General features: G+C 31.8%; 1 protein-coding gene across 1 annotated transcript in view; it reads right to left on the bottom strand.

Annotated features, from left to right (window-relative positions):
• Nucleotides 1-13,656, bottom strand: part of LOC145269199 (uncharacterized) — a 52,528-nt gene that overhangs the window by 21,115 nt on the left and 17,757 nt on the right. The window contains exon 2 of the mRNA XM_080124818.1: nucleotides 7,452-8,692. Within this exon, the coding sequence (XP_079980944.1) occupies nucleotides 7,452-8,153 (702 nt within the window). The 5' untranslated portion in view covers nucleotides 8,154-8,692. The remainder of the gene's footprint in view (nucleotides 1-7,451; nucleotides 8,693-13,656) is intronic.

Here is a 13,656-nt window from a genome sequence, read left to right as displayed (position 1 = left end):
ATAAACCCCGAAAAAAATCAGTTTTATTATTTTTTTTCATCATTTTTTATTAGACTACATATACGACATTCGAGGCCGCCATATTACTTTTAAAATTTAGTCTCTGTAAGGTTTGACAGATTGGCCTTTTTTAGGAAAAATTTGGCCTTTTTTACGCTCTTTCATGAATTGTTTTTAGCCGCCATGCTTTATCGTAATAAAAGAGCGTACAAAAACACAAACTTGGCCTTAAAAAGGTCAATCTGTCAAATCTTAGAAAAGCCAATTTTTAAAAGAAATATGGCGGCATCGAATGTCGTACATTTAGTCTAATAAAAAATGATGAAAAAAAGAATAAAAATAAAAATGGGGGTGGGGTATATAATACTGTCCAGTCCTTCGAAAAAGTGGTAAAAAAATAAAATACATAACAAGTAAATGCTATCTAATGCAAGATAAGTTACTCTTCTACCTACTTGAACAACTTTTTAGTGGTTCGTTTTGCTCACTTTAAAACGTTTAATCGGTTAAAAAAAAAAAAAAAACGCTAGACACTTCGTTTTTCGAACCGAGTAAACGTTTTAATACAAAATCACTAAAAAAAAATGGTATTATTATACAAACACCGTGACAGCGAATTAACCCTAACCCTAACCCTAACGCTGTCACGGTGTTTGTATAATAATACCAAAAAAATTGTCCAGGTAGGTAGAAGATTAACTTATATTGCTTTCGATAACATTTGGTACGTATTTGATTTTTTTACCACTTTTTTCAACGACTGTAGATAGTAAAAACAATACCCATGATAACCTTACTATTAAGAAAACCATTCTTAACTAACATGATGGGCCTTTTGTTAACTATTCGCTTCTCTCGCGTAATAATTTGATAAAAAGAAGCCGTAAAAAAAAAAAAAAAAAAAAAAAAAAAAAAAAAACAGCTCAAAACATTTTATTTCCTTACGTGAATTATAGAGAAGAAACATTTGTATTGATATCAGCTTCCCTTCTGAGAAGAAGCAACCGGAACTGAATTTCAGAAACTTATCTTTGCGATAACCAGTTATTTTAACTAATCTTTATTAATTATTAATTAGAATTAAAAAAAAAAAAATATTTTAGTTCAATAAATATTAAGATAATCAATGTTTTATTATAATTTTCTTAATTTTAATTCAATAAATGTTCAAATAATTAATGTATTATTTTGTGTTATTAGAATTGAGGTATGGTGAAATGTCTCAGGTAGGTTTACTCCGTGTGGACGTGGCCAAGAACTGGATTGATAGGAACAATGGTTGCTGGAATGGACTGGATCCTGGAGTCATGCATCAAGGGTCATTGAAACAGAGGGATGGATGCTGCTGGGCACTGAAACAAAGAACCGCTCACTGAAACAGAGGGTTAGAGGCTATAGACAAGAACTGGAGCATGAGGTGCTAGGAAGCTACTGAAATGAGCTGGAGTTGTAGGAGTGAGCTTGGACTGCAGGGACTGGGAGCTGAGGAGTAAAATCCGGAGTTGGGGACTAATTTGGCCCTATTGCACTTTAGGCACCGGTTGAAAGAATGCAATTTGATTGGATAGAGAAATTATGACGTCATTACTATGAAATATTGATAAAATTTAAAAATTGTAATTGTTGGAAAAGAATTTAATAACTAAGTATTTAATAATTAATAGTATTTTTAGAATTTTTAATTTTTTTAAAGTTAAGATAGAATTTAAGAATTGAAATTATTGTAAAAGCATTTAATAAGCATTTAATAATAGTATAAAGATAATTAATGTAGAAGCATTTTTAAGAGTTGAAGTCCTTTAAATAACAATTCGATCGCTGATTTATAGTGAACTATTTTACTTTTATTTTAAATTAAAAAAACGTTAATTAGCTCTCCAGTTAAAAGAATTTTTTAAAGTTCAGATAGAATTTAAGAATTGATAGAATTGTAAATAAGTATTTAATAATAGTGTAAAAATAATTAATTAATTAAAATTATGCGTAAAAAAATTGTTTTAGAAATTGTTTATTTATAAAATGACGTCATAATTTCTCTATCCAATCCAATTGCATTCTTTCAACCGGTGTCAGACGACTGCTGTTCCTTTTCTATCTTCCTAATTTCCATTTGCCTAAAGTGCAAGAGGGCCACTAATTTTTGGAAAGGAGGTAATTGCTATTGGCTAAATATTGATTATTACCACGGTCGGTATGTCGAGATGAATATGAATTATGGAGAGATATAAAAACAAACACGTGCCTTGAGCTATGGTAAAATTCCAGAGTGATTCAGAACTCTGATGTTCTAGAGGCAGTAATTGCTTTAACTTTCAGTTATCTCCCTTTTATTAATATAATGTTTACAAGAAGGACGTTACAGAGAAGAGAGCTGGAATCAAATGGATGAATCAGACAACAAGGCGTTAAAAATTGAATCACATGCTTATAGTTTGAGAGCTACTTTGAAAAGGGCATTTCATTTGCTGCTGCTGTTTTCTACTTCTGGTGCTTGACGACTAATATGTAGTCAGGGTGGAAGAGCCTCCTGAATTTCCAGCTAAACTGAGGTATTTATTTTTTCCCCCACGATGTGAAATGTGACACTAGGATTGGAAAGTGTGGTTTGAAAAGCCAGAATACTTGAGAAGAAGCACTCACCCTGCAAAAAATGTCCTTGAATTCCCTGGAAGAGGCACTTCAGATGACTAGCAATAAACTAATGCCTTCTCCAAGCCTAGGAGAGTGGACCTCCTAGAATTGCACAGAACCAAGATCACAACACAATGAACAGGTCATTACTGGAGTGGTCTAATACCCATTGATTTTGGAGCTAAGGGGGGAAAATACCTTGGTTGATAGCCTTTATTCTGTTTGATTAAAGTGCTTACGAAAAAAAAAAAAAGTAGAAAATTAATTATACATGAAAATATTTATCGAAAAATCTTGCAGCTAAACTTTAACCATCTGTTCAGATTGTTTCCTTTGGACTGTGTTAGGAGTTGCCTCCCTTTATCTGTTAACTGACGACGTACCTTGTAAAGAAGCACTCTGAGTTGTTTCCGTTTGTTTTATTTATTATTTATTGCTAAGGACACCCCAATTTCTTGTACAATATTTGAATAAAATTTTCCATAACGGGTCTTTGACAATGTGGCACAAGGCTAGAAGGGTATAGGGTTAAAATAGGTGTTGGGAGTAATCCAATTTGTCTATCTATAAGCTAGATTCATTCACCATAATACCACATTCATTCTATGGATTTAAGCTATTTAAAACATCTCCAAATGATTTAATGAATTTTATTCATTAAAAAAAAACAATTTTATTATTATTATTAAGTAGTCTCAACCTTTGGATGTTTTAAGTTGGATTTTCTTTCTTAAATATCAGGTCAATTCTTTTGACTTTAGACATTCAAGTTGTATTAACATTATCGCTGTTCCCAACAGACAAGCCTTTTGCAAAATTGTAAAAGAAATTGTCTTGTCAATCTGATTAAGCCATTTATGGTGGCTTTTTTGTTATGTTCCCAAGCTTTTCAATTAGAATGGGAATCACCTTGACTGACGTACAGTTCGAGGTGTTGATATGTTATTGTTTCATAGCATGCTTAACTTTTTGAATTTATTTTTATCTATTTTATTTTTTAATTTTATATTTTTAATTTATGTATTTATTTTTTTAGGCATTACAACTATACATTAACACTTTCACTGTTCCCAACAGGCAAGCCTTTTGTAAGATTGTAAAAGAAATTGTCTTGTCAATCTGATTAAGCCATTTGTGGTGGCTTTTGTGATGGTCGCAAACGTTCTAATCACAATTGGAATCACCTTGACTTCTTTTCATTTCCAGACTCGAATTCCAATTTCCATTTTAGATCTTGGTATTTTTTTCTTGTACTTTCTCTCGCACTCTAGTATAGAAAGGACAGGCTACGTCAATAATTTAGCAAGTTCTCTTGTTTTTATTTAGTAAAATTATATCGGATCTAGAGTGTTCAAGGATCTTATTAGTCTGTATGCGCATATCTCAAAGACGTTTGACATTGTCGTTTTCCTGCACCACTTCTGCTTTATGCTCATACCACTTCCCATAGTGTTTGCATATATTCCAGTGTAGAACCTTGGGGGCTTTGTTGTGTCTCCATTTTTTTTTTATATTGGTGTTGAACTAGCACAGGGCATTCTGATACAATATGCGCTAATGTTTCTTCCTTTTCATTACACATTCTGCACATTGCACATGCAGTTTTGTCGATGTAGTGTTTGATAGACCTAGTGTGAGGTAGCTTGTTCCTGGGCTGCCATTAATGAACTCTCAGTAGATCTTTTAAGATCTCCCCTGACCTGACCAACCAATTCCAGCTGTCGTTATAGTTAAATTCAGTATTCGTAAAGAATGCACTGTGTAGTTTCTTTCCAAATAATTTTTCCTCTCTCTTCTGTAATCGCTGATTCTCATTTCATGTAGAATTTCATGGCTTTCAGAAATATATTTAGTAAGGCTTTCTTCTTCTATATATTAAAAATTGTTCTTCAAAATCATTGGATTCGGTATTAAATAACCTTAAAAGGGTTAATATGCCGTCAAACAAAAACAACTAACCAACCAACATCGGGTTCTTTTTTGACAGCCTTTCTGCTCTTCAGACAGCAAATTGTTTTGGTCCAAATGATCTTAAATACTTTCAGACAGTATGCTAGTGAAAAAGTTTCCAAGTTTACTATTATTATTATCATCATTATTTATCGAACACGAAAAACAAAATAAAAAAAACAAAACAAAACGTACATGAAACATGCATGACGTTGTCAAATGATAGGCGGTGGTAAATATCTAAGCCTTAAAAACACCCGCATATAAAGAAAAATAACAAGAAAAATAAACGAATCAAATAAAATGCCAGCTGTATTGTGTTATTGGCGATCTGTTCAGATTGTCTCCCTTGGACTGTGTGAGGAGTTGCCTCCCTTTATCTGTTAACTGATGACGTACCTTTTAAAGAAAGCACTGAGTAGTTTCCCTTCGACTGTTTTTATATAAAAGGCACATAATGCAACATGTCTTTCTCTTTTTGGTGTATAGCTCTTCCCGTAAACAGATGTAAACAAACAGGTGTGTTTGTTCATATCTCTGTGTGTTGAGAAAATGTTAAGTGTTAATTGATTTGTTTCTTTGGTCAACTCGTCGATATACCTTCCACAATGAAGTTATTTAAAAAACAAAGGCACCTTTTTCGCTATTTACTTCATAATTAATTTAACTAAGCTTATTAATTAAACCAACACTCTTCCAAACCTATTAAATTACTGTTTTACTGCTATTATCGAAAACAATGGAAACTGTCTAAGGTTCAAAATAAGGGGGAGGACTTGGGGATGTGTGGTTACCTCTAGAATAAGTATTATTTGGTAGCGCTTAGAGCGGATGCTCTATCTTTAGTTGTATAATATTGGGATGTTTGTTGTGTCATATCGCGCATGGAAAGGGACACTGCACTCATCTCTGATGGGCATTCCTGAGGTCAAATTCCTGTGGATGGGGAGTTGGCTGATAGTGTACTTATATACCTATTTCTTTCTATGATTATTTAATGTACGTACAAAAGTGTAAAAAGTTTTTGACTTCTAATGAATTCACCAATCATTTTTATAACCAACGGCTGTGCTAAACAACCAATCAAAACGTCGCAAAATTATTATAAAAAATCGCGGAATTTTGGATTTAATCAGTTCGCCATTTGCTACATCACAGACCGCATTTAATTCTTCACCGCCATCTTGGTTACTGATCTGAACTACGCCGCCATCTTTGTTCAACATATCTCAGATCTTAAGAGGTTAACTACGCGACGGACTGCATTTGATTCTTGGTCGCCATCTTGGTTACTGATCTGAACTAAGCCGCCATCTTTGTTCAACACAAATATCTCAAAGCTTAATTCCTGAGGTCAAATTCCTGTGGATGAGGAGTCGGCTGATAGTGTATTTATATACCTATTTCTTTCTATGATTATTTAATGTAGGTACAAAAGTGTGAAAATTTTTTAAAAAATTTCCCAGGTGAAGATCCAACCTTGGCATTACGAATATGCATGCATCATGTAGTAGATATTGGATCATGTTTTAATCTTTCACCTTGTAGGAAACATGTCTTCATAGCTCAGTCACTAACGCCAGAAGCAGAAACAAATTGTAAGCTGAACGTTTTGGTTTCGAGTTTTGGTGGTGGATCAGAAGTCTTTCTTTTTAACTTTTTAAATCATTAATTTATATTGGGTCCAATAATAAATAATAAGAAATCTGCATTAATTAAAATATCATATTTAAGCGTATTTTATTATCAAGCAATGCTGCTAGTGTATATATATATATATATATATATATATATATATACACAACAAACAGATTTATTTAATAAAAGTGCAAATGAAGATTAATTTCATTTTTTAATAATTTGCTTTTTATTTCAATAAAGCGTTTCAAAATACAAATTGTGTTCACATTATTTCGTGATGTAAAATCCTTTACAGAGGGGAACAATAAAATTGCCGCCCTAGAAAAGACATGATTCCATTTCTGTTTGATGAAAACCAGTTTTCTTTTTTTGTTGCAGAGCATCTCTTGTCGGCCAGTTGTGTACAAATCCCAAGAGCGATAGGAGCCTTCTGTCATGTCTGAAAGTAACACAATATTTAACGAGAAAGATCGGAGACAAGCCGTTGTACAACTCATGCTCTCTACCAATCCAAGTTATGACAACAGGACCATTGCCAGCACCCTCAAAATGTATTGCTGGATTGCTACGAATAACAGACATGATCAGGGTGATGAAAATAAAGCTGGAAATAGGCACAAAATGTAGAAAAAACTTTACTTGATTTTAACTGATTTTTTCTACAACAGTTTAAGTTGTAAATACTGAACCGCACACTTTATAATATTAAGGTTCATATCACATATATATATCATATCACATATATATATATATATATCATATCACATATATATATATATCATATCACATATATATATATATATCATATCACATATATATATATATATCATATCACATATATATATATCATATCACATATATATATATATATATCATATCACATATATATATCATATCACATATATATATATATATCATATCACACATATATATATATCATATCACACATATATATATATATATCATATCACACATATATATATCATATCACACATATATATATATATATATATATATCATATCACACATATATATATATATATATATATATATCATATCACACATATATATATATATATCATATCACATATATATATATCATATCACATATATATATATATATCATATCACATATATATATATATATCATATCACATATATATATATATATCATATCACATATATATATATATATATATATCATATCACATATATAATTTATAATATTAAGGTTCATTTTTTACGTGTATTTTTATATGTCTTTTCATATTAGCACTGTCTGAAAACGCTCTATCACAAACTTTACAAATATAAGGTTTCTCTCCAGTGTGTGTTCTGACATGAGTTTTTAGATGTGCATGCTGATTGAACTCTGCTCCACAAATCAAACAAGAATATGGTTTCTCTCCTGTGTGTATCTGTATATGCCTTTCTAAACGAGACTTATATGCAAACGTCAAGCTACACACTTGACATGAGTAACGTTTTAGTCCCGTATGAACTTGCATGTGGATTTTCAGGCTAAGAGACTCTGTGAATTCCTCGCTGCATATTTTACAAGTGTAAACTCTCTCTCCAGTGTGTATTTGAAAATGACGGATTAGATAAGCCTTCCGTGAGAAATCAGAGCCACACACGCCACAAGAAAAAGGTTTTTCTCCTGTGTGTATTTGCTGGTGTCGATTCAGATTAACTTTGGCTGAAAATGCCAGCCCGCACACGTCACAAGCGTATGGACGTTCGCCGGTATGTGTACGCATGTGTCGTTTCATATTCACCCCGGTCGACATCCGAACGTTGCAGATTTTACAAGCATGCGGTTTCTCCCCAGTGTGTGTGCGCATGTGCAGTTGCAAGTGATTACTGCATGGGAATTTTTTTGTGCACAATTCACAGACATGTGTTTTTCGTCTTCGACGGCGTGTTTCCATTTTGTTACAAGGCAGAGTTTTTTTTTTTTTTAAATCTTGGTAGTTTGAATATGGCAGATCAATACACACTATTCTCAGTTCCTTATAAAATTTGCTACTTCTACATTTACTAACCCTGTTGTTTCCACAGTTTCTCGGGTGTGCTTGGCTGCTGATGAGAATAATCGGGAGTGTCCGATCGTGAAAGGTAAACCTGCTATAAAAAATTATAATGAGGAACAGAAAAAAAATGGAGATACAATATATTAGATTACCAACATGTATCTAACCCAACCTTAACTGCACGGAAATTTTTTCTTGCACACTTTGCAGGTGCGAGTCTTTTTTTTTTGGGATAGTGTATTTCCATGTTATTATAAGACTGAGTTTTTAAGTTGCCTTTATTTGTTAAATATGGCAGATAAATACATGTTAGTCTCACTTCCTCATAAAATTTGATGGTACTTCTGTGTTTACTGACCGTGGTTTCATAAAATTTTCTCAGTTGTGCTCAACAGCTGACGAGAATAACCAGAAGCAACTGATTGCGAAACATTAAACTGCAAAAAAAAAAAAAAAAAAAAAATTATGATAAACAGGAAAAACATAGAAATCCAATAAAATTACAAATATGTATCAAACCCTAACACATAACCTACGTGATAAAAATTATTTTTTCCAATTTATAAACTGTAGCCTGCAGAGATTTGTATTAAAAACAGATTTGTATTAAAAACAGTGCATTTTTAAAAAAATTGAGCAATGCTTGGACAACCTTTTCCAATTATTTCTGTCAGCTGCTGAGAGAATTCTAGCCAACTTCGTGGAAATCGGGGTAGGTAAATCCAGAAGCACTAATTTTTTTTTTTTTGAAACAGATTTTTTTAGCTCCTTACATCAAATGGTTCCTTGCTCTGTCTGGAGCGATTTCCATAAAAAATAAAAAAATTTCTTCTTGTATGATGTCTTTCCATTTCTTGGTAGATGAGAATGTCTTAATTACAATCCAAGAAAAAATGTCAGTATTTACAGACTAACCCTTTTTTCTTTTACTAAGCTGTTACCAGTAATCAAGGTCTAAAGGCAACTCGAGGACAACGGTTAAATGCATGCTAATAACACATGATCTCACATGTGAAGCAGTATTGTTTATTTGATTAGTGATATACTTTACATTTCCCTTTGTTTTCTTTCTTGTTAGCTCTTTACTTATCTTTACAAAATAAAATGAGACTTTCTATATTTACTAAGGTATTACTATTTATGAATGCTCAAAAGCCACTCAAGGACAAATGACTGTCAAGTGGATGTTGAAACAACGCAGTCATAATTGCTAACGGTTGGGCAGAATTTGAGCACATTACAAGACTATATATTTAGTAGTTTTTGTTTTGTAACAAAGGACTCACAACTTATGAAGGCCCAAAGGCTACTCAAGGATATCGGTTAATGAGTGTACAGTTGTCATCTGGACAAGTATAGTAATTGTTATTGGAAAACATTTGGGTATAATTTAATTATTTAAAGAGACAGTTTATTAAAAATGTGTTCACATTGAACTTAAAGATGACTAGGTTATTACGTGTGTGTCAGCTGGAAAGCAAACCAGCAGAACAGAGTGTCGTTATGAAAGAAGCTTTGTTAATGGAATCTGCGTTTAGATTTAAGCACAGATAGAGAGTGGGGAAAATTGTTGATAGTGGTTGTAGAAAGAGGAGTGTTTGTTTGTTTTTAGAAAGTTTGACAAAGGGGGACCATGTTTCTAGACAATTATGTTCCTTTTGGTTTGAATGCGTATTCTTAAAGGAGAAACTAATGCTGACGCTGATTTAGTGACTTCAGAAATATAAAATTTCCAGTTTCTGTAAATGAAAAATATATAAATTAACTTAAATAATTAAAACAATATATCACATATATTGACTTCAATCAATCAATCAGGGTTTTCTAACTCATTGAGGGAACCCTCCCTGTACTTTAGCCATCTATCGCTCTCCCAACTATCCACTTCCATAAGGGACTCATGTGTTGTATCAGGTTGTCCCTCTACCTCGTTCTTCATCTTATAGTGAACCGTTACATCTGCCAAATTCACTTTGTGTCTTGATCGGACACAAGCAAGCTATGCACAGTGACATGCACATGCAGAATAAGCCACGCATTTCCTGTGATCTCTGACATCTAACATGGCCTTCTGTTTTCCATTCACTCCTCACTCGCCTGACATCCAGTACACATGTAAAATTTGCACATTCTATAAAGATGCACTCAGAAAGCCACAAACAGACTTATGAGGTAAGGTGATTGGATCCTTCACAAACATTGTTACCAACAAAAAATAAAACAGTCAAACATAATGTCTTACCAAGAGCAATCAATTATTCATAAAATTCAACGATACTATTGAACTTTTATAAACATTCAGTTGCACACATTTTTACACAATGAAACTTGCAGTTTGTGTACACCGACAAATGTTTTCATGTTATTTTGCTTGTATGAAGAAATGTTTCTTGTATATTTTTTGTAACTCCATATTTGGTTATAATTAAGGATGGAATTATTGAACACATTTTAATTTAACAGATCGGTAGCCCCTGATCTCAATAGCTCATGAAGTGTCCATTTTGTTGTTCTGATGGACCATCTGTTGTCACGTTCTCTGGCTACATGCCCTGCTCATCTGTGTTTGGATGTCTTGATGGCAGTATGTAAAAAAAAAGCAGAAAGTATTAACAATTGTTTATTTGGATAATTTAAATGCAAAAAAAAATGGGATGCTGAAAACGTATACAGTAAAACAATACGTTGTCAACAGATCAAAGTTGATTTATTTGTAAGAGAATTGTGACAGTATACTTGTAATACAGAATAGTTGCAAAACATCCTCACTCTTCCCATGTTAAATTATAATTTCTAAATAACGTTAATGTTTCAGTGCCCAGGTCAAATTCTGCAAAAGTAGCGATTTGTGTTTATTTGCTTACGCTGTATTGATGTCATTAAGTCTTGTTTGTTCGCGGATCCAGATGTTTGTCTTTCTGTCTTGTAGAGTGATGTCTAACATTATCCTTTTCATCTTCCTTTGTGCCACTGCCAAGGTTTCTCTTTGGTGAAATGCTAGGATCCATGTTTCACTACTGTAGATCATCACAGCTAGTATATATTCATTGAAGATCTTTCCTTTGATTGACTTACTTGCTTTTTGGCTTCTCATGATATTATCCCCTTTTCCAAAACTGCCCGCCCTAATGCCATCCTGCACTTTATATCAGGAATGAGATCTCCATCTTTCGTAATTTTCTTTGAAGTTAATATATAGTTTATTATAATATATAAACTTGTATATCTATATATTAATATAATAACATGTGTGTTATTTCCTGTGTCACGCTTACATCCGGGTCATTTAATTGTTATGTACTTCTATTTCTTGTCATAAATAATTTTACCAAGAATTCTTTATAAGTTTTGATTTTGGTTTCGATTACAGCTGATGGCACTCAAGTCATTTAATTTTTTATAAATAATTTTACTAAGAATTCTTCATAATTTTGGTTTCAGTTTCGATTATAGCTGGATGGCAATTAAGTCATCTATTTTTTTATAAATAATTTTATCAAGAATTCCTCATAAGTTTCGGTTTCGATTATAGCTAATGACTCCAATAATCTATTTTTAAAAATAAAAATATCAAGAATTCTTCTGTCTTGATTTCAGTTTCGATTTTATCAGATGGCACCTTTTTAATCTATTTTTTTATAATTTTATCAAAAATTCTTTATAAGTTTTGGTTTCGATTATAGCTGAAGGAACTAAAGTTTATTCATATATATATATATATATATATATATATATATATATATATATATATATACTAGACTACCCGTGACCCATTGGGTCAGTATATTATATTAGCTATGGAATTAATGTATGAGTGTGACACTTGTGACATAAAGAAAATATAGTTTGTTTTTTTTTGGCATAACAAACATTTCTATGAAAATATATTAAAATGAAAAAAGAATATAGATAGATTTCTACGAGTCATTCTGTTTATAATTGTTTATTTTTTAAAAAAAACCCCAAAAATCTTACAGCCATTGAAATTATAAGTGGTTTGACATACTTATAGGTAAATGTGCACTGAACAGATATCATAATACTTAAAGTTAAATTAAAATTGTTATATATCTTTTAATTTAAACGAAAAAAAAACCAACTGTGACACTGAAAACGTACACAATAAAACAATGTTGTAAAATGGTTGTCAACAGGTTTGCATTAAAATAACTTAAATGTAATATTGAAATGAACGATGTAAAAAAAAAGCAGAAAGTATTAACAATTGTTTATTTGGATAATTTAAATGCAAAAAAAAATGGGATGCTGAAAACGTATACAGTAAAACAATACGTTGTCAACGGGTCAAAGTTGATTTATTTGTAAGAGAATGGTGACAGTATACTTGTAATACAGAATAGTTGCAAAACATCCTCACTCTTCCCATGTTAAATTATAATTTCTAAATAACGTTAATGTTTCAGTGCCCAGGTCAAATTCTGCAAAAGTAGCGCTTTGTGTTTATTTGGTTACGCTGTTATGGGTTTAAGTTTATGTACGCATGCGCAACTGGAAGTCGTAAACCGGAAAGTGGGTTACATCACTTGTTACAAGGTCATTTCAGTTTTATAATTTTATATATATATATATAAGTTTGGGATTCGATGAATGAACCCAAGTCTTATAGAGATTTTTTTTTTTTTTGAAATCACCATTTTATAATATATAAAAATTGATAAAACTCTATAATAATGTATCCGAAATCTGCAAGAATTAAAATATATTTCAAACATATTTTATGACCTGGCTATGGCGGGCGTCCCAGCTAGCTTGGATAAATACTTTTGCAGTCTAAACAAAAAGTCCCCTGTGGAATTTCCACAAGTCACACTAGTTATCATTATTATTATTATGATTACTTCTTAATTTTTGTTACTAATATCATTGTCATCTAAATATTAATTAATGTACGTCCAGTGTCACAAAAATATCATCATCACAAACATTAATTAATGAGAAACAAATTACCACAGGTCCTACTAGTTATTACTATTAATTATATATTAACTTAGAAGATATTTTACAAATATAATTCATCATAAAGCAATATAATTCATAAATTGCAAGTTTTACAATAATCGTCATATTTCAATCAAAACTAAAATTGTAATAAAACTTTACAAGAAAATCTCCATTATTTGTTTCTTGAAAATGATAACCTTACAAGAATAAGACTTTACTTCAAGGTGTAACCACTTATCAAGGCCTAAGGTCAACTCGAGGATAAGAATTAAGTGAGTGGCACCACTTATTTCATATGCCTTTCATATTGACAACAGTAGACATTTGAACTCGACAGATTTTACCAGTTTTTGATTATTTAAATAAATATTAAACTTCAAACAGCCACAGTCAATAATTTTCCCCACTCTTTATCTGTGCCTAAATCAAAACATAGATT

This window comes from Euprymna scolopes, chromosome 45 (genome assembly GCF_053919585.1).
Source record: "Euprymna scolopes isolate OS-2025 chromosome 45, ASM5391958v1, whole genome shotgun sequence".
NCBI classification, from domain to species: domain Eukaryota; kingdom Metazoa; phylum Mollusca; class Cephalopoda; order Sepiida; family Sepiolidae; genus Euprymna; species Euprymna scolopes.
Note: the sequence above shows the minus strand (reverse complement) of the source record. Positions and strands in the feature narration are given on the sequence as shown.